At 44.3% G+C, this 26,013-nt stretch overlaps 1 protein-coding gene across 2 annotated transcripts; it reads right to left on the bottom strand.

The window, feature by feature from the left end:
- Positions 1 to 26: 26 nt before the first annotated feature.
- Positions 27 to 18,623, bottom strand: Npr2 (natriuretic peptide receptor 2). Of its 2 annotated transcripts, XM_027931029.2 has the most exons (22): positions 17,166 to 18,623; positions 16,130 to 16,335; positions 9,495 to 9,608; positions 9,054 to 9,189; positions 8,724 to 8,818; positions 8,377 to 8,509; positions 8,062 to 8,146; positions 7,448 to 7,568; positions 7,211 to 7,285; positions 6,926 to 7,003; positions 6,606 to 6,710; positions 6,396 to 6,467; positions 4,339 to 4,498; positions 4,027 to 4,182; positions 3,779 to 3,947; positions 3,486 to 3,632; positions 2,901 to 3,024; positions 2,636 to 2,704; positions 1,014 to 1,188; positions 843 to 941; positions 479 to 570; positions 27 to 349 (listed from the first exon to the last, which is right to left on the bottom strand). In XM_027931029.2, the coding sequence occupies exons 1-22, from the start codon at positions 17,830 to 17,832 to the stop codon at positions 284 to 286; spliced, it is 3,144 nt and encodes a 1,047-aa protein (XP_027786830.1). In that variant the 5' UTR covers positions 17,833 to 18,623; the 3' UTR covers positions 27 to 283. The 2 variants fall into 2 exon arrangements, with proteins under 2 accessions (XP_027786830.1, XP_071456841.1); XM_071600740.1 differs by lacking the exon at positions 7,211 to 7,285.
- Between the last annotated feature and the right edge of the window lie 7,390 nt (positions 18,624 to 26,013).

The following is a 26,013-nucleotide window of genomic DNA, read 5'->3' as shown; positions in this document are numbered from 1 at the left end:
CACCATGACTACTACTTCTTGTTATTTTATATTTGGCCAAAATATTCTGGTTTAGATATATATATTTACAGGAGGTAGGGAAGAAGGGGACCAAACCAGAGAAGGACAGATATATGTACAAAACTGAGCTGCAGAGGGCTATGACTTCCATATAAGGTGGGGTTTTTGTGCACATTTTCCATCTCATGTGACAACGTCTGTTTCTGGTATATGGAGAGATGGTGGCTACTGCTCATCCAGGTGCCAGAAGCAGGAGATTGTCTAGCTTGGGAAGATGTAGGGTTTACAGCAGTCCAGGAGGTCCTTTCCGCTCTCCTATGAGCCAATAAGTTCGCATCTTTCCTTTTCCCTGGAAGCAGAGGGAGTAAACATGGTTCAGACTCTTCTGTTAGTCCTTGATCTCCCTCTCTTCACCCCCAGCCACATAATCACTTTCATTCTCCCTTTCCATGACCCCCTCCCCATGGCCTGCCATCACCTTCATCTCCACATCACCCCGAAGCTCTAGCTGGAAACATCCTAGCTCATCCAGGGCATCCTTGGTGGTAGAGGAGACATGGATCTTCAGGGCTGGGGTAGCATGGGGTATGATAGGAAAAAAAAAAAAGTCAAAGAAAAAGGAAATAGAAGAATTGACAGTGCTGAAGAGCACCTTACCCAACCAACCACCCCCCAGGAGGCTCCCAGTCCTCCCAGCACACACATTCACTAGAACCAAAATGTGCACAAGGATGGGCCACTTAGGAGTTGTGGTCTCTTGTATTGAAGATTTGGAGGAGCTCTGAAAAGAAGAGAGCAAGACAGAGTGAGGCTGAGGCTGGGGTTGAAGGCTAATGTCTCACCTTGACCATTAGACTCCATTCGGGAAGCAGTATTCACTGTATCTCCAAAAAGACAATAGCGGGGCATCTTCAGGCCAACAACCCCAGCACAGACTGGCCCTATGAAAAGAAACAGGTTGGAGAGAGCCTGGGAAACATGGCATCTAGGGTTGGAGTGAGAGTTAGTCTTACCAGTATGAACCCCTATGCGTAGCCTCAGCTGGTCATGGGGTCGGTGGCGGATACGGAAGGAAGAAACTGCATCTAGTAACGCTAGGGCCATCCGGGCAATTTCTGGTGCATGGCGTTGACCATTTCGGCCTGGGAGGCCAGACACCACCATGTAGGCATCCCCAATCGTCTCCACCTGATTTAGAGGGGGATTAAAACATCACTTCTCTCTGTATCAGTAGGAATGAGAAAAAGTACCTGTAGACAAGCTAGACAGTATCAGGCATCATCCTGACCACCTGGGAGGCCAAAATTTCAACTAAAAAATAAAAGCTGTAGTCCTGAGAATCTGGGAAGAAGGGCAGTCAAGAAACCCTGGCAAATACTCAGTAAGCATTTGCTGAATGACTAGACACCCTTTCCACAACAGGACATGGACAGACAGGCCCTGTTGCCAGGAAATGGAAAGCAAGAAAACGAGCTAACCTGAAGAGCACAAAGATTGGCAAGAAGGTAAAGCAGACCAATGACATGAGCCAGACCACCCAAACTGCCAGACAGTGAGAAAGCAGGCACTTGATTTTAGTAATTGTACCAAAGTTATACAAGAGAATGCTCTTATTTTTAGGAAATGTGCTGTGAAATTTTTAGGATATACACACTAAGAATTTAGGGATAAACTGGTCCTCTATCTGAAACTTACTCTTGGTTTAGAAAATAATTATATAAATAGATTTTTTAATAAAATAGAGGAAAATAGAAACAACTGACAGAATAACTGATGTATCTGATGGGAGTTCTTTGTTACAGAAACTATAGATCAGTAAACCCAAAGGGAAGGGGCAGGAATGGATATTTATTATCTACCATGCACTACACAGTGCTAGGCACTTCCCATACAATCTCTTATTCCTTTTTTTTTTTTTTTCCTTGATACTGGAGACTGAACCCAGGACCCAAGGTTCTCTACCACTAAGCTATATCCTAGTCCTTTTATTTTATTATTTTTATTTTGAGACAGGGTCTCACTAAGTTGCCCAGGCTGGCCTTGAACTTGTGATCCTTCTGCCTCAACCTCCCAAACAGTCAGAATTACAAGTGTGCACTGCTGCACTCAGTCTATTATTCCCATCTTAAAACCACCAAGGATCAGGGAGGTGCTGTTACTTACCTAAGACCACAAAGCTAGCTATAAAGCCAATATTTAAATACAGCTCATTTGCACTCCCAAGGACAATAAAGCTAACTCTCTGCCAAGTCGGTGACTTCAACAAAAAGCCTTACAACATTATTCATACTTGCCCCTCACCCCACTGAATCAATTTGTACCCATATCCTGTAGGGATTGTTCCATGTCTGGAGGAGAAAAAGAGAAGATGGGTAGGCAATATTTATATACTCAGAGAGATAGGGACTAAAGTCTGTGATGGTTCTGATTAAAGAAGCTTAAGGGTTCACAAGTTATTAGACCTGAATGTACAATTAGAATCCTGGAGCCACATCCATGTACGAAGTGCACTTCAGCATTGCACTCTAGAGACCCTAGAGTGAAAACTGACCATGGAGTGGGTAATCTATGTGGGGAGGTTCCAGGAGCCTGGACCTTAAAGGGGTCTCAGTAGGAAGGCAACCCCAACTCTCACCTTGTAGACATCAAAGTTGTCAATTATGGCATCAAAACAGGTATACAGGTCATTAAGAAGTGTCACCACCTAAATTAAAATAATTTAAAAAGTGTCACCACCTAAGAAGATAGAAGAGGCCCTGAAGCTCATGCCCAACTTTCTAAGCATTCTCAAGCTACAAACTCTTAACAAAATATGGGAACTCCAGAATGAACTAGTCTTCCCTATTAGTGAAGCTCCCAGGTCCCTATCCTACACACTACCTCTCACACATGGCTCTTACCTGCATAGGGGTGCTCTCAGCTGACAATGCTGTGAAGCCAACGATGTCACTGAAGTAGATGGTAACACTGTCAAAGGCCTCAGCCTGTACAGTCTCTCCCCGTTTTAACTGCTCTGCCACTGAACTAGAGAACAAGGGTGTAGTGTGAGCGAAATTCCAAGAAAGATGTGGGAGAGGGAAAGAGGAAAGCAATATGTGGCTGCAGCAGACAGAGCTAAGTTGTAATGGGAAAGCTGGGGTTGGTGAAGGAAAAGGAAAGTGGTTGAGAAGACATTGTCTAGCACATAGTAAGGTGCATAAGTGGTGGGGACACAGTGTTTCAATTTGGGATTATTTTACATATACTTGCTGAAGCAGAGGCAAGGTAGAACAGTGTCCTAAGGAGGAAGGATGAGAAACCCCAGAAAGAGCCCAGCTCATTTGGAGACAGAATGAAAGCAATTAGTCTATAGCCAGGAGGGCTCACTATGGCAAGATATAACAAAACAGGTTTGGAGGCTTGGGAAGTGGGCTTTCAGGAGACTGAGGCAGAATTCAACAGCTGAATCTGAAAGGAAAATTCAGGAAGGGGGACAAAGTTCTCACTGGGGCAGAATTTGGTAGAGCAGAGCTTCAGCCTTGCGTTTTTCCTCTAGATAAGCCTGTGTGCGTTCCTCCACCAGTTTCTCCAGGTTATTGGCATACTGTTCCATGCGTAGCAAGAGGTTGTCCAATATACTGGTGCCACCTTCCCTGCAGGGAGGCCAGGATATGTCACCTGCTCCAAGATTCTCAAGACTCCCCAGACTTTCTATCCAACCCACCAGCCCCACTTCATCCATGAAGACCTGATGAGGCTTCTATCCCTATGGAGCCCTTGCCCTTTAGTGTCTTCTCACTTGTTAAAGCGGCGAATGAAACCCTTGATCTGTCCAAAGTCCGGTCGCTCAGCTGAATCCTGGGCCCAACATCTCTCCATCAGCAAAACTAGCTCTTCATTCAGTTGGGTTCTGTCAATGCTTGGCCGGAAATATGGCCGCTGACTATTTCTTACCTTCTGGACAATCTCTGAGGGTGATAAAAGGTTTGGATGAAGAACAGAGTCCCCCAAGGAAGAAAAGACTATGGATAGCAGATCAACTCTCACCTTTGGGGCTGAGGTCTAGGCCCTCCAAGTAGAATGGACCACTGCGAAGTGCTATCTCCTGCAGGATGATCCCGAAGCTGTAGACATCAGCCTTTTGCATGCCTGTGGTTGGCAAGGAGTTCCCACTGAGCAGTTCTGGGGCAGTCCACAGCTTCTCTGAAAAGAGGAAACAAGCTAGCCAGGTCCCCCAAATAGGGTACCCCCACCCACTCATTTATTACTGTAACTTGTCTCCCTCTCCCACCCTCCCTAAGTGGAACTGATCAAGGCCAGAGGAGCAGTGTAAAAAGTGCATTATGGGGCAGGCCTCACTGGCATAGAGGGCGTGGCTATCATCAGGTTCAGCAGTTGATCGGAAGCTGGCCAAGCCATAGTCTGTGATTTTGAGCACAAAACGACTATCCACCACACAGTTGGAGGACTTGAGACTTCCATGAGATGAAATAATGCTGTTGTGGAGAAAAGCCATGCCCTGCAGGATAGGATACAGATCAAGTATCTGGATCATAACTGACTTTAACTATACCCTTTCCAACAGATGGGCACTAGGTTAGCTACCTAAAGATCTTGGGACCATAAAAACAATAAGCTGATTTTGGAAGGCATCCCTTAAATAGTTTCTATACAAGGAAGCAGGAAGAATAGGAGAGTCATTCCTTCCTGGTAATATGAATATATATAGGTACCCAGCAATATAAAAAAATGCTTAAGAGCAGGAATAAGAGGAGCTACCACTTACTATCCTGGAAAGGCAGTCAATTTTCTGAATAGTGAAAGGAAAAGAATTATGAAGGAGAACTCCAAGAATAATATGCACTCGTGGTGGCCTCTAATGCCTAATTAGGCTACTAATAGGAAGACACACTTGAGACCCTGTTACAAGAGTAGCTAGATGCACCAAAGACTAACCAGTTGTAAACTTTAACACATAACCATGTATATATAGACATATGGGTCAGGATGGAGGATGAATATGCTCTACTAGAGGGGATGCTGGACCAGCAGAAAGTGGAGAAAGTAGTAAATTAGAAAAACTTGGAAAATGGACAAAAGTAGAAGACAACTGTCAGGCCAATGCAGAAGCCTGAGGCTGCTGGCTCCACAGGCCCAGAGATGAGAGAAACTTTGCTTCCAAAAACTAAAAGATCTTAAAAGGACAGGGCTGTGCTTCCCCAAAACAAAACTCTGGGAGCCACCCCAGTCAGTGCCAGTAGGACTGTGAGGCACTGTGGTACATGCCTATAATCCCAGCAACTTGAGAGACAAGCAGGAGAATCACAAATTAGAGGCCAGCCTGGGCAACTTAGTGAAAACTTGTCTCAAAATAAAAAGATTAAAAAGGACTAAGGATGCATCTTTCAGATACAGTATCTCTGGGTTCAATCCTCAGTAACATACACACACAAAGGATATAAGTTCTATATGCTATCACAAAATACCTCTGCTAAATGTTTAGCTCTGGACTTGGAACAACTCAAAACTAGTCCCTGTGAACTCTTCCTTTCCATTCTTTTTTCTAGCCACAAAACTTCAAGAATTTCCCAATTTCTGAATTTACTTGTGTGGAAACTGCAAGGATATTTTCCAAAACCACTTTTCCATCAAATCATTGTTCTCTCAAAAGAGTCATGTTTTCTTATATGTATCAACTTTACCTAATATTTTTCTCTCTCATTTGATGGCAAACTTTCTCACACACACACACACAAATTTTAAACTACTTCATGAGATTTTAGCAGAAAACCAAAGCCGGCTTCAGGTACAATGCAGTGTGAGCCACTAGACTTTCTTTTCAACACCTGTCTAACCCATGCAGGATTCAATTTTATGCCTCCACAATTCCTTGGCCTCTGGGTATTTCAAAATAGCTGAAACCTAGTATACTGGAAGAATAATAAAGTACAATCTTCCTTGGTTTCTCTTAGTCTAAACAGTAAATGTTCTTTTTAAAATTTTGGTTTCTGAACAAAAAAAAAAAAATAGGTGTGCCAAATATTGGTCAGAGAGTAAAATGATGAGAGTAAAAACAGGAGGTAAATGCACTTGGATATTTCACTTATCTTTTCCCTGTGTAGGGATTTTAATATGATCTTTTGGCTATTAAAAAGATACTGGAGAAACATCTGAGATATCTAGGGCAGAAAGACAAAAATTCTCTCCAAGTATAGGACTCCTTGTGGCCTATAAATCTCACCCCCCAAATATAAACCCCAGAATCTTTGTTTATCCACTATCACCCAATGACAGGAATAAGGGGAGATGGAGAGAACAGGACTTTCAGAGGACTAGGAAGAGAGAGATCATAGCAAAGACTGAATGATGGAGGTATTTAAAAGAGGATAAGCTCTTAAGGAGTGGGAGAGACTCACCTTAACAAGGTCATTAATAAGTGAATAACGAAACATCCAGTCCAAGTTGATGCTGTCATTTTCTAGAATATCCTGGTAAGTGACATGGAATAGATTTATAATGTGTCTGTCCCAGTCCCAGTGGCTATCATTTGGCACAAAGTCAATGTAACTTTGGGGAATCCCCCCACCCACACACACACACCATTATCCCCTACACCCATCCTTCACCTGTAGACTCCCACGAGGACAGTACTCAGTGACAATACAAATGTTGGGAGGGTCTATGCATGCTCCAATGAAGCGAGTAAGATGGTTGAACTGGACGTCTCTCATCTAGAAAAAATGGGAAGGAGAATTGAAAGAGCTAAAAATCAGATATAGAAACCTCCCACTATAAGAGGACCTTTCTCTTAGTTATACCTACAACTTAAAATCAACTATAAATAAACCCCTTGTCCTCCTAGGCAATGTTAGTATTCCATAGTCTCCCCCTATCCTTTCCCCCTCCCTTTTTATCCCTCACCCTCAACCCATTCAGCATTACATACATGTTTGAGTTCAAACAGAACCTGCCGCGTCAGCTCAATGCGCTTCTTATTCACGTGTTTAATGGCGACAACATTTCCCTGATAGTGAGGGTGGAAAGTGAAAAGGAAAGTAAGTATCAGAAGGAGTTTCTTGGTGCTAGGAAATACTGAAGAACCGTGAGAGCATCCAGGAGACCAGCTGGGTTTAGAAGGGGTTATGAGGGGAAGAGGTTAAGGGGCAGAGGTGGCAGATGGGATGAGACAGGATGAAATGGTGGGGACCAGAACAAGCAGATGACTGTTCACCTTGAAGTGACCGGTGTTGGCAAAGATCTGGTATTTCCCATGGGCTGTCATGAGCGAGCCGTAACTGGATCCCCGCTGGGGCCAAGGGCAACATGGAGGCGGAAGGATGAAAGGAACATTAGATGATGGTGGTAGTGCAGGAGCTATCATTATAGGCCAATGTGCTGGGAAAGGTCCAGGGTGGAAAGGACAGGAACTCAGAGGGAGGCAGCAGGAACAACAGAGACAAGGACTCACCAGTGACAGTGTGAGGCGACTGCCTGCACCTTTATGATAACGCTCTGAGTTGCCAAACTGCAGTTCTTCCCAGCGAATGCGCCACAGCATGCTAGCCAGCTCCTTCTCCAGCATTAGTTTTCTGTAAGGACTGTACACTCAGTTGACTGGCAAGCCCGATCCTGTGCCCCCCAAGCCAACAGTAGGGTTGCAGGGGCTTCCCTGCAGCTCCTAAAGCTACAGTTGTTACACTGGGGACACAGAACAGGACTAGAAAATAAGTACATATTCTCTACAAGTCTGGCACATGCCTATATGTACTCACAAACTTAGAGGTTGGAGATGCAAGTTCGTTCTTAAAATGGTACCATCCATAGAAAAGTCATCTTTGACCTTAACCCCACTCAAAATCACTACTTAGTAACCCAGGCTAGAACCAAAAGTAGAACAAACACCTAGGCTGAAAGACAACCAAAGAGAAAGGTAAAAGAGGAAGATGTCACTAAGTCTGAGACAATCACCAGATTAGGTGATCTGCTGCCCCTAACTCACGTTACAGGAACCCCTGGCCTCAGCCAGAGACCCTGTGGCAATGGGGAGGTAAGAAACAGGTCGGTGGAAAGCCCAGAACTCACCGGAAAATTAGGAAGCTGGAAACACCAAACATGATGAAGGTGATTCCTGTGCCCAGAGCCACAATTGCCAGAGTAGAAAGTGGAGCTGAAGGGGAGAGAGAGACCCTGAGAAAGACTGGGTGGGAGGCTGTAAGAATGGGGAAGGGAGAGGCACAGGTACAAGGAGTAGACAGATTTCCTGAGGGAGAGGTAAGGAGGTAGGGCAACGGATATAGAGATAAAATTAGAGCTAAGAGCAGGGAGTCAGCAAGGGTGGAAGTAAAGAATGGAAAGTAAAGGGAGGAAGAATTGCTCCCAGTCCCTGCACACACCCACTTTTATCACAGGATGGGTCGTCCAAGTCAAAGGCACAGGGGGGATTGTCCAAGGGGGGGGCCCCCTTCACCCAGGGAATAGGCCGTCCTGTCCACCAAATCTGCTTCTCAGCTCCTGAGTAGTGGGCTGCAGGCTGTGAGGAAGCAGAACACTGGGCCCACAGGCCTGCTCCCGCCAGCCTCCTCCCCCAGACCCCAGCTATTTTGCTGCTTCTCTCCCAGCCAGGGTACAGCTCTGGCAGCAAAAATAAGTCCCTGCCCCTAGGACCTTTGATTCTGCCCCCACCAAACACTTGAAAGCTGGATTTTACGGGACTGTACTCTCTTCCTTGCCTCCTCCCCCATCACCTGAAAGTCCCCAGAATCCAAGTCTCCCATGGCCCACAGAACAAAATCAGTCTCCCGGTCATTGTTCTTGTCCATAACAACCAGTCCAGTGACACCTAGGATAAAAAAGAGTACCTCTCACTTTGAGATCTACCCTAGGCCCCTATCCTGTCCCCCAACTCTGCCCTGCTGCTGCAGAGTCTGAGCCTGCCCCTGTTCTTGAAGTGTGTCTACCTCAGCCAAGATCCCAAACCCTACTGACTCCCTGTGGAGCCTGATGTGTTTCTTCTGCCCACTCCACTCCTGAGCCTGCTATCAACCCTCAGGCCTCCATCTGCCCCTTTTTATTACCGTGATATCTTCGTCCCTGCATCTTCTCCACAATTCGAAGTCCATCTTTTCGGGTGCCTCCTTCCTGTATTGTCTCATTCAGGACTTCAGCATAGAGCAGGATCCCATCATAGAAGCAGCCAGCAATGAGGTTCATCTGGGGGTGGCAACTTCAGCAGTGCTCTCCAAGTGTCCTGCAAGGGCCCTTTCCCAGCCACCTTTCCCAGCCCTGGAATATCCTTCTACCTCTTCTCCCTTCTGGTTTACTTTCTTCCCTCCTCTCATTCCTAAAGTACCATCCCTACCTAACTGGTCCCTACAGCAAAAAGAAATATCTTGGATAGACATGGATAGCCCCCAAGTGCGGCTTACTCCATGGCCAAGACTTGATGCTGAGTTAAGGAGGGAGCCCTTTCTCCCAGTCTGCCTGACTCTCAAGGAGAGAGAGATCTATCTACTTACCAGGGATGGAGCCAGCTCCACACCAAAATCTTCCCGGGCTCTGATCAGCAGCCGATTCTGGAATTCCTGATATTCAGGATTTGGGGGTTCTCGATATGTAATCACCAATACAGTCTACCAGCAGCACACAGGAAAGAGTATACAGGATTCAAAGTGAGCATGAGGGGAAGAGAGAAGCAGAATAGGGAAACTTGGTAAAATACACGATATTAAATATACACAGGAGAGTGCAAAGGCTAAAAAGGGCACGAAACTATGTGGAGGTGAGATATGGGTGAGGGGAGTGGCACCCCTCCATGAAAGGCAGACAAGGATGGGAAAGTAAGACTGGGAAGCAACAGAAGAAGCTAACTCCATTCCCAAACCAAGCCCATCATCTTCCTGAACTCCCTACCACCACCAGGCCTCCCAGGCTGGGCTACCACAGCTCTCACAGAAGCCCTCCATCCCATCTTTTCCAAGTACCAATATCTATCAAGGACAACACTCATCAACAACTCCTCTCCAAAGTGTTAATTACTGTTTAATGTTATTGGTTCGAAGTTGACATTTTCATGTGGGTCACTTGCACACAGTGCCTCCACACAGTGAATTAAAGAGATTTCAACCCCTATGGCAACTGTGGGAAATACTTCGAGACAGAAATTCTACCTGTGAAAAGTTGTGAGTTCAGTCATTCCACATGTATGGAACACCTACCATAAGCAGCATTGTCCTGCTTACTAAATAAATAGCAGACGTGTCACAGGGACAAACTCACAAGTCACATGCCCACACACATTGCATAGATAAGCAAATGATATGTGAAGCCTTGCCCACACTGGCACATGACTCAAAGGTGTCTCTTCATGCTCACCTGCCAGGCTCCCTTTAACCCATGAAGTGCATGCCTGGCTCTCTAAACTTCACGTTTCCCCTTCTTTAGCTGCTGGACCTCTCAGATTCAGGTCATACTGTCACTGAGACTGGCCTCTGCTCAGACAGGAAATAGGTCTTATAACTTCAAGGGAAGACTTCAATTCAATATACTTTATGAACCTAGCTTTGTGAAATGATAGATTAAAATCTAGTCATTAAAAGTTTTGTTCAGGGGCTAGGGTTGTGGCTCAGTGGTAGAGCACTTGTCTCACATGTGTGAGGCCCTGGGTTCTATCCTCAGCACCATATAAAAAATAAATAAAGGTATTGTGTCCATCTACAACTAAAAATATTAAAAAAAAAAAAAAAAAGTTTTGTTCATTTTGGGGATGAGGTTGTAGTCCAGTGGTTAAGCACTTGTCTAGCACATGTGAGGCCCTGGGTTCAATCCTCAGTGCTGCATAAAAATAAATAAATAAAATAAGGTATTGTGGGCTGGGGTTGTAGCTCAGAGGTAGAGCGTTTGCCTAGTATGCGTGAGGCACTGGGTTCAATCCTCAGCACCACATAAAAATAAAATAAAGATGATATTGTGTCCACCTATAACTTAAAAAATAAATGTTTAAAAAAAGGTATTGTGTCCATCTACAATTAATTTTTTTTTAAGTTCTATTCATTCTTGTAGAAAGTACATGTGGATCACAGAGGTACTAGATATATCACATATGATCTACAATCCATAAATTCATTCCAGGTAGGAAATAATGAAGTCAATTTCTTGCTTTCTTTCTTTACCACTGAGCTATATCCCCAGCCCTTTTCATTTTTTTCATTTTTGAGACAAGATCTCACTAAGTTGTTTGGGGACTGGCTAAATTGCTGAGGCTGGCCTTGAACTTGCAATCCTGCCTCAGCCTCCTATGTCACTTTGATTATATAAGGCACACACCACCATTCCTGACTGAAGCCAACTTCTAATATGCATTCACTATATTAAATTGGAGTTTGCTTCAAGATGTAATTATTCTTTAAAAACAACAATATTAAAAAGCCAAACCAGAAAGAAAAAAAAAAACAGAGAAGAGTCAAGTTTCTTGCTTGCTTGCTTGCGTTCATAAAAAAGGAAGCAATAAAAAGGAATGAAGAAAGAATGAAAGAAGGAAAAAAAGATGTAATTATTTTTGCTAAAGAAGTTAGATGCTCTAATATTCTCCCACTCAGGCATAATAATAATAATAATAATAATAATAATAATGTGGCGGGGGAATGGGGTTCATTCATTAACAACTGTTCCAAGAATAAAAGAACAATAAAGAGGTAGGACATTATTGATAAATAGTATTAAAAAAAAGAAGGAAAAGACCAGGTTTACATAATTTATATTTCAATAAAGGCCATGAGAGGTTTTTAACACTTTTTTTTTAACACTTAGTAATTCTCTAGGTTGGTTTGTTTGCTAGGCTAGCAATAATTGAAATTTTTGGTCTCAGCATGCCTTTATAGTCTTAAAAATTATGATCCCAGGGATGGGGTTGTGGCTTAGCGGTAGAGCGCTCACCTAGCACGTGCAAGGCCCTGAGTTCGATCCTCTGCACCACATAAGAATAAAAAAATAAAATAACAATATTGTGTCCAACTACAAATAAAAAATAAATAGTTTTTAAAACTATTTTTTAAAAACAGGCTGGGGCTGGGGCTCAGTGATAGCGCACTTGCCTGGCACGTGTGCGGCACTGGGTTCAATTCTCAGCACCACGTGTAAGTAAATAAACGTCTATCAATAACTAAAAATATAAAATAAAAAATTATGATCCCAAAGAACTTCATATGGGTTTTATCTATCAGTATTTTCCATATTAGAAATTAAAACTGATAGATTTTGAAGATATAAGAATGCAGAAGCATGCCTTCCATGGCTGTCAGAAACATGATGTCATCACAAGTTGGAAAACTCCACTGTATAACCAGACTGCGAGTGACAAAGGCAAATAACATCTTAGTATTATTTTTTAAATAGTTTTAACCTCATAGTTCCCCTAAAAGGATTTCAGGGCCCCCCAGGATCCCAAAGACCACACTTTGAAAACGACTGTTAGACTGTTTTGCTGTGGTCACTAACTAGCTTCTAAAAAAAAACAACTCCAAACAGTTTCTGTGCTTGCTCAGGGGCTAGAGAGAAGGTGAAGGTAGGTAAATGAGTCCCATTTCACAGTGGACCCCAGGTGGAAAAAAACAAGCAAAGATGGCCAAACATGGATTCAGTGGTGAGTGGTAGCCAGGAGTGCACATTGCACCTAGGAAATGTGCATGGCCAGAGGTGCCTGCCTCCGCCTGTGCCACCCACTCTGCGACCTGCTCTGGCCACAGCAGGAGGTTCTGTCAACAGTAGCCTGAGGAGACAACAAATGGTCTCCAAGAAGATGGTCTGCTTTAACTGTTGATTTAGTGCTTTCCTCCATTCTTGCTTGCAGGTATTCCCCATCTGTAAACCAGTCTCAGGCTGGTCAAACCATTCTCTGCTTGGGTTTCTTTTTTTTATTATTTTTTGGTTGTAAATGAATGTAATACCTTTATTTTATTTATTTATTTTTATGTGATGCTGAGGATTCAACCCAGTGCCTCACACGTGCTAGGCAAGCGCTCTACCACTGAGCTACACCCCAGCCCCTCTGCCTGGGTATCTAACCCTGTCATCCCCACTTGTCCAGCCTGGGCCTCTGGATCCTCAGACCCTACTCATTTGCTTATTTAGTTTTACTCATCTACTTTTCTTCCCTCTCCTGGTTGATCACCTTGGTTTATAGTACCAAGCTCTACTCCTTTCTGAACGAATTCTTTAGTCTCATCCCTGCCCCAAAACACACACTTTAATTCAATTCAACAAATATGTATTAAATGCCTATTACATATTAGACATGTGGAATGCAAATATGAGTGTGATCTCTGACCATGAACTGCTATGACTAAATGGGAGAAAAAAAATCATATCAACATATTTAATCTCAGAGCCCTCTCCCCCAGTGGCTGGTATCCAGTCTGTGCTGGCACTTTGTCTTAAGTATGATACCATCCTGAAAAGGCTTCAGACACTTACACCAGGGCCACCTTGCCTCACCTATCATCTTTTCCAGGCCAGCCTGGACTAGGACTCCAGTAGGCCAGTGACTCTGGAAGAAGGGCTCTGTTTTTTCATCCTTGGCTGGAGCTGGCCACCCAACTTCCCTGTTCTCTGTTCTGTGTAAGCACTGGGAAAGAATTGAAAGAAGCTTTGCCAGAGGGAACCTCACCACCCCTCAACCCATCCTACCCTATACCACACCTTGGATTTCCCCTGAGCATATTCTTTGGTTTTGTTTTGGTTTGATTTGGTTAACAGAGGGTCTTGCTAAGTTGCCAGAGCTGGCCTCGAACTCATGATTCCTCCTGCCTCAGCCTACCAAGAACCTGGGATTACAGGAGCACATCACTATACCCTGATTTCCCTCAGCATATTCTTCACCACCTACTTCCCTTCTCTTTCTGTTGTAGCAAAATATTTCTCTATTTTCCTATTTCAATAAGACCTGAATTGAGGGGAGAACAGAGGATTGATTGATATAATTGATTGTTAGTTGATTAGGTCCCTATTCTAAGTGCTGGGAACTCTTAGCTGGCAGAAATTCTCATATAAGAAAGAGGTGTTTTTTTCCCACAAAAAGAACACAGCTCATCTGGGAGAGTAACAGAACTTCCTTGACCATAATCCCCTCATTGTTCTCTTCTCATACCATCTATTATCTTCCTTTTTCTTTCTTATCCACTCACCTCCCCATCTGGCAACACTAATCACAATATGTTCCTATATTTTCTTATATTTGTGTCTGTCTCTCCTATTAAATGTAAACTCCAAAAAGACCAAAAATATATCTATTATGTTCTCTACCAAATACCAGTACAATCACTGGGGCATAAAAGATGCTCAGTAATACTAGTAAAATGAGTCAGTCTTCAAACAAATCACAGAAAAATTTCTATGATAGAGTTAAGCAAAGGGTAGGAAACCTGAAGATTTAAAGATTGTTTCCTAGAAAGGAAAAAAAATGGTCTGAGTCTTAAAAAATATGGAAGCATTATCCAGACACAAAAGGTGAGAAGGCTGTTTTAGGAAAAAATTATAGCATAAATAAAACCTGTCTGCCATTGCCATGTTCAAGTGTGACAGTCACAGACTCCTACTCAGGCATGCAAACAGATATGTCATTCACAGTCAGACACTCGTCAGTCACAACCAAATATATAATCACAGCCACATAAAACCTTACTCACTGGAGAAGAATGGCCACCCAGGTCCAGCCCTTATACATGTCTACTTAGAACCAAAGAATCTCAGGGTTGAAAAGGACCTCAAGGTATCCCATAAACCACCTCAAATTCTTTTGGGGAAAAACAAGGGATATGGATAAATAAATATGAAACACTTATATAAATGATTCAGAGAAAAAATTAGTGAGGGAACCAGGGAAAGATTTATGGGTCTGAGGATTCATGGGTGTTTTTTTTTAATATTTATTTTTTAGTTTTAGGTGGACACAATGTCTTTATTTTACATTTATGTGGTTCTAAGGATCGAACCCAGTGCCTCATGTGTACTAGGCAAGCGCTCTACCACTGAGCCACAACCCCGGCCCCCCTACTCCCACCACCACCACCCCACCACCCCCGCATGGTTTTGCAAGGAAGGGATTTGGGATGACGGAAAGAGCACAGCTACTCAGCTGGAGTTCTGGGCCTGAGGACAAGGGAGGTGAGTAGAAACAGTGGGTTAAGAACATACTATATATGTTCTGATGTCATGATGAGCAGTCAGGATTTTATTCTGAGGTAACAAGTCATTGAAAGTTTGGAGCTGAGGAGGGAAATGAACTGTCACGTGAACCTTCTCTACAAATTCTTAAATTCCTTTCTTTCCATTCCTACTATCATCATCCTTGTTCAATCACCTCATTCCTTTCTAACCTAGTAGTTGGTCTCACTGCCTGGTCTCCTTCTCATCTAATGCAACCTGAATTCTGTCACTAAATTTAACTTCACAAACAAATGTCAAAGACCCCAAATTCAAGCCCTACTGCTTAAAGTTTAGAGCCCTGTTTAATCTGATTATACTTTTGCAACTTTATTTCCTATTTCTGCTTTAAGTAAGCCCTTCTTTCTTGCTGACAAGAAGAATACTCCAGTATTTTCCAGGTCCCCTAAACATACCCATGCCTATCTTTCTTTTTGCCCAGGCAGCCTGGATCCCCTTTTCCACTCTGTGAACATGGCATCTATCATTAAAATCACAATGAAGTCTCACTTCCATTATAAAAAGCCTTCCCTAAACCCTGCCCACATTGAACCACTGAAGCTCTCATTGTCTGTTTCAGGCACATACTCATACCCTTTTTTGAATTTTTTTCTAACAGTTTACAATTATTCATTGCCTCTCCAGAAAGAGTGGAAGGCCTCCTGGGGGTTTGGCTCAGATCTTTTTCTGAACTTTTCCCCCCCACACACAGTGTAGCCTACTACTGGCACTTAGAAAAATCAGTGTTTTTGGGATCTTTGACAGACACAACAAAAGTCACAAAGCTGGGGAAGGAGGAAAGACAGATACTAGACTTTGAAAGCCTGTTCCTTTCACTTCTGTAGCTCAGAACTTGTGCTCTGCTTCTGGAGTTTCTGTGGGGTCGTGTGAGAAACAGATAATCCCCATCCAAGTACCTCTTCCCCTCCTCCTTCAGATAGGGCTCAAATGATACCTGAAAGGCCTGTCTGAGGGCCTGGGCCTGTTCCTGGGTGCGATTGTCCTGCCAGGGCCGACCTGTAGAGCGTGTGGGGCCCGCACGGAGACTCTCCCCAAAGACATCCACGTAAAAGAAGACATAGTCTCCATTGGTCAGGTTCTCTCTCTGGGCCTGAAGCAGGATCTCATGCAACATCTCCAGAGGGCCGCAGATATACACAACTGGGAGCAGGCATATGACAGAGGAGCACCCTGAGAAAGCATTCAGTCCCCCACATGATCCCCTCTCTCAATCATCTGCAAGTCCCTCTTTAGCAAGAGAGTGCCCTACCTATCGACCACCCAGCAGATGTTCCCCATCTTCCCCCATGAAACCCATGTCATAAGTGCCCTGAGGCCATATGGACCATCTGGCAGAAGTCAGAGCCTGACTCCAGACCCTAGAAAAAAGGAGTGATCACTCAACCCAGACCTTTCCCCAGAGCCTTGCCTGCTGCTCCTCTTCCCTGCCTTTCCCTAGGCTTGAAGATGCTGGCTGCTCAGAATTTCTCAAAGTGAGATTTATCTGCCTTTCCCAACCATATCTGCTGAGCCCTGAACCCATTTAAGGAGTTCTCTCTATTTGTACACCACCAAAGGGTCCCAGAGCCCCAGTCTGGTGGGGAAAGACGGGGTGTGCATTCTGTGTTCACAAAGAGGCACAGGCTGCAGAGTGGTCATCAACACATCCAGTACTTTAGGGCCCCCACATTGCTTCCCCAAACTCAACATCCCCCAGGCCCACATTCTACCAAGACAAGCTTCACTTTTTTGTACTCCTATTGTTTACATTTGCCTATGATGACCATGAACCCCTCTGCCTATGACAACTAGGAATCTCTCTTCTAACTCCGGAGCCCTCTCCCAGGTGCTCTGTCCACAATCATTTCTCCTTTCCAACCATCACACATAGCTTCTCCTTGCCTAGTTCCATCTTCAGCTACCCAGTGCTGAGCTTCACAAACACAGTGACCCTCCTCCCCCGACCCTAAAACAGCCCGGGCCACACTCACTGCGCCCGTTGGCCCGGATGAAGTGGGTGGCCTGCTCAGGGCCCCCTGGCTCCCGGGCATACACCTGGTGCTGCACACTGAGGTTGCTGCCCAGCAGGGCCTCAAAGACGCCCTCGATGGTGAAGTAGTGAGGCCGGTCATCTGTGCGGGCATCCAGATACAGCAAGGTGGCACGGGCAGTCCAATTGAAGTGCCCATGTAGTGTCAGTACGAACTCACCCAGTTTGGGAGCAGAGGGGCCAGTGCGAACCAGGGTACGATAATGCTCATTCTTAGCCGCAAAACCAGAGGCCACTGCACCAGCAGTCAGCAGGGGAAGGCGCCAGTGTGAGGCAAAGCGAGCCACAGAGGCAGCGGGGTACACACAACCAGGGCCCAACAGAAGGTCAGGGTCATGGTACAGCTTAAGGTCCACAGCGCTCAGAGGTGCCAGGTACTCAGAGCAGGCGCCATCTAGTTCAGAGCTGACAAATCGCAGGTCCACGGGCAGTGCCCGGCCCAGGGCCTCCACAGCTAGTGCAACAGCAGGACCCACCCGTGGCCAGGCCCAAGCATAGCTCAGGTTGTGTTCTGGCAGCACCACCGCTAGCGTCAGATTCCGAGCCCCAGGAGGACGCACCCCACCTGCCAGGGCTGCCACCACCAGCAGCAATGATGGCAGTGCCATGGGGATAAAGCAGCAGCCCCACCGCCCCCAGAACCTGGGGCCACTCTGGCCTACCGGGCAGGCACAAGCGCCACCCAGCCTGGCGCCTGGGAAAGAGGGCCAGGAAGAGAAACAGGGACAAGCTAAGTCGGTCTGGATACACAAATTGCTGGGGACCGGGAGAGAAGATGGGAGAAAGCCTTGGGGTGGGGAAGGAGTGGGCTACCAGCCTAGGGGAAGGACCTAAGACTAAGCGTAGGGTGGCAGGAGGAGAGAGGGACCAAGGGGGCCTGCGACCGGGATGGGGACAGTGAGGGTGAAGTGGCCTGACGAATCCAAAGCCGAGAAAGAGAAGGGGATCTGAGCTTGGGATGGGGTGGGGGGTGGGGGGAAGGGGGTACAAAGAAACGGCCTGGGGGCACCTCACAGTTTAAGGGGCTGGGAGGGCAGGGAGCTGCGAAAAACAGGACCAAGGGGCTAAGGTGGGAGGGCGCCCGCGCCGCGGAAGGACTGGGACATGGGCAGGCGGGCAGCGAAGCGAGGCCTGGGCCGGAGGGGAGGGAAAGGCAGGGGTAAATCTCCCTGTGAAGGCTTCTCCAGAAGCTCCAGCTTGGACTAACGGGCCCGGACGCTGGTCCCATCCGGAGCTGCGGCGGCCCCGCCCGTGTCCCCGCTCCTCTCCGCTCCGCTTTTCCTGGGCCCCGGCGGCCGGCGCTGCCCGGCGCTTCCTCCCGCCCCCCGCCTGGGCCCCCGCGCGCGCCGCTCGTCCAGGTCAGGTCGCCTCGGCCCGGCGCGTCTCCGCTCGCTGCGCCGGCAGCGGCGGCCGAGTGTGACTCCCCGGGCAGGCCGCCTGCCCCCGCCCCGCCGCCCCTCCCCCTCCCGGCCCCACCCTCCGGCGCCTGCTGTCTCCCCCCACCCCCCACCCGGCGCCCAGGGACCTCCCAGTTCTCCAACCCACCCAGTGAGCGCTTGGGGGCTCCGCACCAGCGCCTCTCAGGCCAGCGAGGTTCCCGGGCGTCCCCATGCTCTAAGGGCCTCCCGCAAGCCCCTGGTCCACCCTGCCGCTCTCTTTCCATCTCACGGGCGACCCCATGGCCGTCTTGCCCCTCCTCTCTTACCTTGCTCTTCTTAAGGTGCCTTCTCTTTAACTCCCTGAGTCCCTCGCTCGCTACAATCTGCAGGAAGCAGTCAAGAATCCCCAAACTTATGGTATCCTCGCCAGTCCCCTTTGTAGAAAACCATACCACCTTCCTAAAGACAGAGACCTGTCATTCCTTCAATAGGAAGACAAGCCTGCTCCCTGGAAGACAGGTCCCTCAGGCACCAAGGGGCTCTCACCTTCCGTTCTTCATGAGACCTTATGAAGCCCATGAGTCTCCTTCTTGGGGACTCAACCCTCCACTCACCCTCTTCCTGACACCACGGTCCCTATTGTGCCCTCCACATGTCCTCAGAGGTCAGCCATAGCCCACCAGCTTCCACTAGCCATCTGCTCTGAGGCCTCTTCTTTCTTTTGTCTCCCGGTACAGCAGAGGCTAGCACCTGATGGATGCTTATAGAATGACTAAGCCAGCTGGCCCCAGCAAAGAAGTCCATTGTACTCCTCCTTCTCCTGCCCCGCCCCCCTCAAGCTTCCAACCTAGAAAGTTCACCCAAGTACCCACATCTGGAGTGCTGATCCCATCCTGGGGAACAGCTTGTGAGAGATGACATCATGGTTGCAGGGGGAACTGCTATGGGACCTTGGGGAGTTTTCTCAAACTGTCACAAAGGAAATGCACATAAGCCCATTCTTTTCCCTGCTGAGAGCCACCGTTTCTCTTCTGCTTCAAGCCACTTCAGAAATCACAGTGCCAAGAAGCTAAGAGCTCCTGAGCAGAGGGAGGGGTGGGAGTGTAAACTGAGGAGGGGCAGTTTCTCTGAGATGAAGGCGACACCTAGTGGTTTGGGGAAGGATATTAAGGACAATGCCATTTTATTCTTTGATATTATATTTATTTATTGAACTCTGGAAACAGTGCACAATCTGTAGGGGTGAATATAAAGAAAGCAGAATGATATAACCTTTTCCTTTGAGGAACATACTGTTGGAATCTCTAGGGCGCAGAGATCAAAGGCAAGCCCCCAATGACAATGTCTGCTGCCTCAAACCCAGGAGAAAAGGAAGCCATAGAACAGCACATACAAAGTGTGAGAAAATAGACTCTACTGGCCTAAGAAGCACCCAGCTAGGGTCCCAGCATCCTTTCTGTAGGGTCATTATGGTTTCCTACAATCCACAGGTATCACCTGTAATGTCTTCTGGACAGAGTCAACCCAAACACTGATTCATATTTCTGGATTGGTTCTGATCCATAACCAAACTGCAAAGCATCAAATTGGCTAGCTGTTAGAAGTTGTTGTAGTTTCTAAGCTGTCATATTCTTTAGCAGAAAGAAATCCTAATCCCAGCCACACTCAAGACTTTAGCAGACTTCTGGAACCACCATGGGATTCAGGCTCATATTAATCTTCTCCATGGTAGGTTGTCCCTGATGCCCCAAACTGACAGCAGTGAACAGTTTTATAAGTGACCTGATTTCACAACTAAATCTGGATCCTTGGGTTTACTCTACACCAGACTGTGCCTCCCATCCCCGCAGGATTCCAGAGAAACAAAACATCATCCAGTCTTGTCTCCACTTGATCAGTTAGACTTACAGAAAAAGACTTTAACTATATGCAGTTGCCCTCATCACACAGGTGTGAGAGAATAAAACAGACAGGTCCAAGAGAACCTACCAACAGAGGGCAGAGAATAGCCATGAAAAGTAAGATCAAATAAGTCATGAAAGGTACATTTTACATGACACATTTCATTAAGGAAGAGGAGGCAGCAGTGTGAAAAGAGAAGATCAGTAAAGTGTAGAGAAGGCAAGGAAAGATATTATAATTCTATATTACTGTATTTCTCTCCCTTGCCCCAGCAAGGGAGAGAGGGAATCCTGAAAGCAGGTCAAACCATTGTGGTTCCTGCACCACTATTCTCCACTTCCTGCTCCCTTCCAGAACCACATAGCACACAGATCTTGAGTCCACTTCACCTTCCCAACACCCTCAAAAAGCTGCTATGATTGTAAAGGCACCAAGGGTTTTTACTCTGAATTCATACATCTCTTTCTTTGGAGGAGCTAAAAAAGTTTTTAAGGGCTTGAGGGTGCAATGCAAGCTTAGCATGTGCAAGACCCTAGATTCAATCCCCAGCACCACCAAAAAAGAAAGAAGATTTTAAATTCAAAATATTTTCAGTTTCCACCTTACCTGTCTACATATGTGTAATAAAGATGAACGGGAGCCAGAAACATCGGCTTTATTGAAAACACACTCCAGATGAATGGTTTTCCATTGGAAAATGCATCATAGACTGTCAGTGACTCTTTCAAAAGGAATTTAATAATTGTCAGGAGGAGAAACAATATACACATATATTCTTGATGATTCAACCTCCAGGTGAATGGTATTTTGCCTGTCTATTTATCCAGGCTGGACCAACATCTCTGTGAGTGTTCCAATGACTTTTCTTCCCAAGTTCATAGACTGCTTCCCTGTGTTCCCACTGTCACCCTTCACCATCATTACCAACCCCAGTATTTATTTGCCACCTCTGAGGAACATCAGATAGTATAAAATCTCTAATGTAATATTCTCTGTTATAGGCTCTGCTCTACTCCACTTAAAATTCCACTTTCTTCACAAAATCTTTCCCTGAGAAGTGTCGAGAGGGAAGTGCCAATGGGTTCCCTCACCTTTTAAGTCCTGACAAATTTTCAAATAACTCACCAGAAAAAGGTAAACACGGTACCTACAGCTTCCAGAGAATGGAAAAGTATCCATCACATTTTTTAAAATATATATGTATTTTTAGTTGTTGATAGACCTTTAGTTATTTATATGTGCTGCTAAGAATCGAACCCAGTGCCTCACACATGCCAGGCAAGTGTACCACTGAGCACCAGCCCCAGCCCCCATCCATCACTATTTTAACCTTCTATTTTGCTTGGAATTTTCTAGAGAAGATGAAAACTGGGGAGAGGGAAAGAAATCTGAAGCAAAATTTTGACAAAACAAAACTATTTCTGCGTGTGCTGTAATATGAAAAATAGAGTAGTTATGCAACTGCAACGAGGGACTGATTGGCAGGTAAACTGAAAGCAGGAAGAAGAGGTAAGAGTTACTAGAGAAATCTAATCATGAAATAGTGCCTAATGTAGGCTGATGGGATGGAAATAGAGGAAGAAACAAAACTCAAATAACTTAAAGGAAGAAATGAGCCTTGGTGATAGATCACATCTGCAAGATGAAGAGCAATGAATCAAAGATTACTTTAAGGCAGGGGTCCCAAAGGTAGAGGACAGGGACAAGATCCTCAGGAACTAGGCAAATGGAGAGGGCACTGGGTGGGAACTGGCAATCCCAGAAGCCCCTGCTCCATCTAAAGTAGATGCTGCCACTCTGGGATGGAGCCCAGAGTTGCCAGTTTTGATAATTTTTCCTTTGGACCATTTCAAGTCTCTGGATATCCAGTTTGCCTCCCTCCTAGCCTCCACAATGTGTTCAGATGCCAAAGTGACCTTTTCAAGCAAAAACCTAATTATGTCACTTTCCTGCTTAAAATCCTTAAATGGTTCCCCATGGAAGCTGTGTTTTTCACACTTATTTTTAGCAGCAAAGCCCTTCCTTCAAATAAAAAGTTTAAATGTAAAACAGAATTTAGGAGGAGGGGGAGGAGTAGATGACAATGACTAAAAAGAAAAAATGCCCTTCTGGAAGAAAAAAATGCTTCTGCTCCAGATGAAGCAGTAGGAATGGTCCTGAGATCCCTTTCTCTTTCCCCCTTCTTGGAGAGCCTCTGAGGCACCTTCAAGAAACCTCTGGGCAGTGGCCATCAAACAGGGGTAGCCCAAAAAGGTTTTCCAAGGGATATATATACAGAAATGGTTCCAGATCCTCAACTTTCTTCCGTACCCTTTCCTAAAACTGATCTGCCTGAGTATGACCTGTGCTGACATCAGTCCTTGTCCCACTTTACAAAAGAAAGACATATCCTTCACCCATGCCAAGTCTTATTGTGACTCATTGTCCTAGGGTGTAAGAACTTCCAAAGTACCCAGCAAAAGGATATTTAAACGAAAGCATTGGCCTAGAGAAAATTTTAAAGATTAACCAAGATGCCTTAAACTATGTGTTTTCTGGCCTTTCCCCATTGTATTCATATTCTTTGAAGGGTAAAGCCTGGCATTAGAAATGGGGTGTTATATGATTCCAAGCCCCATCAAATAAATAAAATAAAATAGAAATGGGGTGTTTTAGCCAATGTTATAATTCTCTATAACCAGTACAGCCAAAGGAAAATATGTTAGTGACACATTTTTAAATATACACTAATTATTCAGAATAATAGTTTTCATTGTGGCATATTTATACATGCATTTAACATACTTTGATCATTTCCATCCCCTCAACCCCTCTTCTTCCCTCTCTCCTTCCCCTCTAATATTCTCCCTTCTGATTTCACATCCTCTTTTTTTCCCCTAGATTTCACATTTGAGGGAGAACATGATACTTGTCTTTCTGAGTCTGACTTACTTTGCTTAACATAATGATCTCCAGTTCTATCCATTTTCCTGCAAATGACATGATTTCATTCTTCTTTATGACTAAATAATGTTCCATTAATATATACCACATTTTCTTTATCCATTCATCTTTTGATGTGTATCTAGACTGATTCCATAACTTAAATATTGAGAATAACCATGCAATAAACATGGTGGGCAGGCATCTCTGTAGCATTTTTTATATATTTATTTTTTACTTGGAAGTGGACATGATATCTTTATTTCATTTTTATGGAGTGCTAAGGATGGAACCCAGTGCCTCACGGGTGCTAGGGGAGTGCTCTACCACTGAGCCACAACCCCAGCCCCAAATTTTCTGGCTTTAATTCCTTCAAGTATATACAGAGGAGTGGTATAGCTGGATCACGTGGTAATCCTATTTTTAATTTTTTGAGGAAACCTCCATGCTGATTTCCATAGTGTCTACTAATTTACATTCCCACCAACAGAATATAAGGGTTCCTTTTTTTCTGTGTCCTTACCAGCACTTATTTTGCTTTCCTGATGACAACCATTCTAACTGGGGTGAAACTGAATCTCAATGTAGTTTTGATTTGCATTTTCCTGATAGCTAAAGTCATTGAGCATTTTTCATACAATTACCAGTTACTTGTACTTCTTTTGAGAAGTGTCTGTTCAATTCGTGTGCCCATTTATTAATTGGGTTATTTGGGGTTTTGGTATTAAGGTTTTTTAGTACTTTATTCTGGATATTAATTCTCTGTCAGAAGAGTAGCTGGCAGAGTTTCTCCCTTTCTGCAGGCTCTGTCTTCACCCCGTTGATTGTATCCTTTGCTGTGCAAAAAGCTTTTTACTTTGATGCAATCCATTTGTCAATTTTTGCTATTATTTCCTGAGCTACTGGAATCCTATTCAGGAAGTCATTGCCCCGTGCCTGTATCTTGAAATGTTTCCCCTACATTTTCTTCTAGCAGTTTCAAAGTTTCAGATTTTACACTTAGGTCTTCAATCCATTTTGAATTGATTTTTGTACAAGGTGAAAGAGAAAGACCAAATTCCAATCAGCTACCTATGGATACCCAGTTTTCCCAGCACCATTTCTTAAAGAGGCTGTCTTTTCTCCAATGTAAGTGTTTAGCACCTTTGGCAAGAATCAGATGGCGGTAGCTTTTTGTACTCATTATGTAGAAAAGTTCTGTTCTGGGTTGAGAGTAGGGCTCAATGTGGTAGGGCACCTGCCTAGTAGGCATAGGACCCTAGGTCCAATCCCCAGTAAAGCAAAATAAATAAATAAATAGCTCTATTCTATCCCTCTAGTCTACACATCCATTTTTATGCCAGTACCATGTTGTTTTTGTTACTATGACTCTGTAGTATGAAATCTGATATTGTTATGTCTCCAATGTTGCCCTTTCTGCTCAGGATTTGGCTATTTAGGGTCTTTTTTGTTTCCATATGGATTTTCTGATTGTTTTTTCTAGTTCTGCAAAGAATATCATTGGTATTTTGATGGGTATTGAACTAAATCTATATATTGTTTTCAGTAATTGGGTCATTTTAATAATATTAACTCTGCCAATCTATGAACATGAAAGGTCTTTCCATCTTCTAATTCTTCAATTTCTTTCTTCAGTGTTCTGTGGTTTTTATTGTAGAAGTCTTTCACTTTCTTGGTTAATTTTATTCCTAGTTTTTTAAAAACGCTATAGTAAATCAGAATTATTTTCCTGATTTCTCAGCAGGTTCATTATTCATGCATAGAAAAGCTATTGATTTTTATATGTTGATTTTGTATCCTGCTACTTTGTTAAATTTGTTTATCAGATCTTAAAGTCCTCTGATGGAGCCTTTAGGTATGAATCATATCATCTGCAAATAGGAATAAATTGACTTCTTCCTTTCCTATTTGTATCCCTTTTATTTATTTCCCTTGCCTAATTGCTGTGGCTAAAAATTCAAATATTACATTCAATGGTGAAAATGAACATCCATATCTTAGACCTATATTAGAGGAAAAAGTTTTCCCTCAATTAGTATAATGTTGGCCATTTGTTTTTCATATATAGCCTTTGTTATGTTGAGGTAAGATCCTTCTTATCTCATTTCTTCAGGGCTTTTATCATGATGGGATGTTAGATTTTGTCAAAGGCTTTTTCTGCATCTATTGAGATGATTATGTGATTTTATCATTGATTCTACTTATGTGGTATATTATATTTATTGACTTGAACTCATTGAACCATCCTTGTACCCCTGGAATAAAACCAACTTGATCATGGAATATGAACTTTTTAGTGTGCTGTTGAATTCAATTTACAAATATTTCATTGAGGATTTTTTTCACCTGTGTTCATCAAGGATATTGGTTTGTAATTTTCTTCTTCTGTTGTTATTGGTGGTGTGACACATCTTCTTTTAAAGATCTAGAATACACCTAAAAAGTTGAATTTTACTATACAAAAATTTAATAACCTATATAAAACAAACAGAAAAATGCAACTGGAAAGTTTTGCAAGCCACCAAAAAATTTTAGATAAACTCAATAAAACCCATGAATTAAAAAAGTACTCAGTGACTTATTTCA

This window comes from Marmota flaviventris, chromosome 13, assembly GCF_047511675.1.
Source record: "Marmota flaviventris isolate mMarFla1 chromosome 13, mMarFla1.hap1, whole genome shotgun sequence".
Taxonomy (NCBI): Eukaryota; Metazoa; Chordata; class Mammalia; order Rodentia; family Sciuridae; genus Marmota; species Marmota flaviventris.
This window is presented reverse-complemented; position numbering and strand designations above follow the sequence as displayed.

Excerpts from the sequence above, each read along its gene's own strand:
- Npr2 (XM_027931029.2), bottom strand. The coding sequence starts at position 17,832 with ATGGCACTGCCATCATTGCTGCTGGTGGTGGCAGCCCTGGCAGGTGGG. Across the intron at positions 8,819-9,053 it reads GCAGGGACGAAGATATCACG|GTGTCACTGGACTGGTTGTT; the intron begins GTAATAAAAAGG and ends TTTTTATCCTAG. Across the intron at positions 8,510-8,723 it reads TGGATTCTGGGGACTTTCAG|CCTGCAGCCCACTACTCAGG; the intron begins GTGATGGGGGAG and ends GCTTCCTCACAG.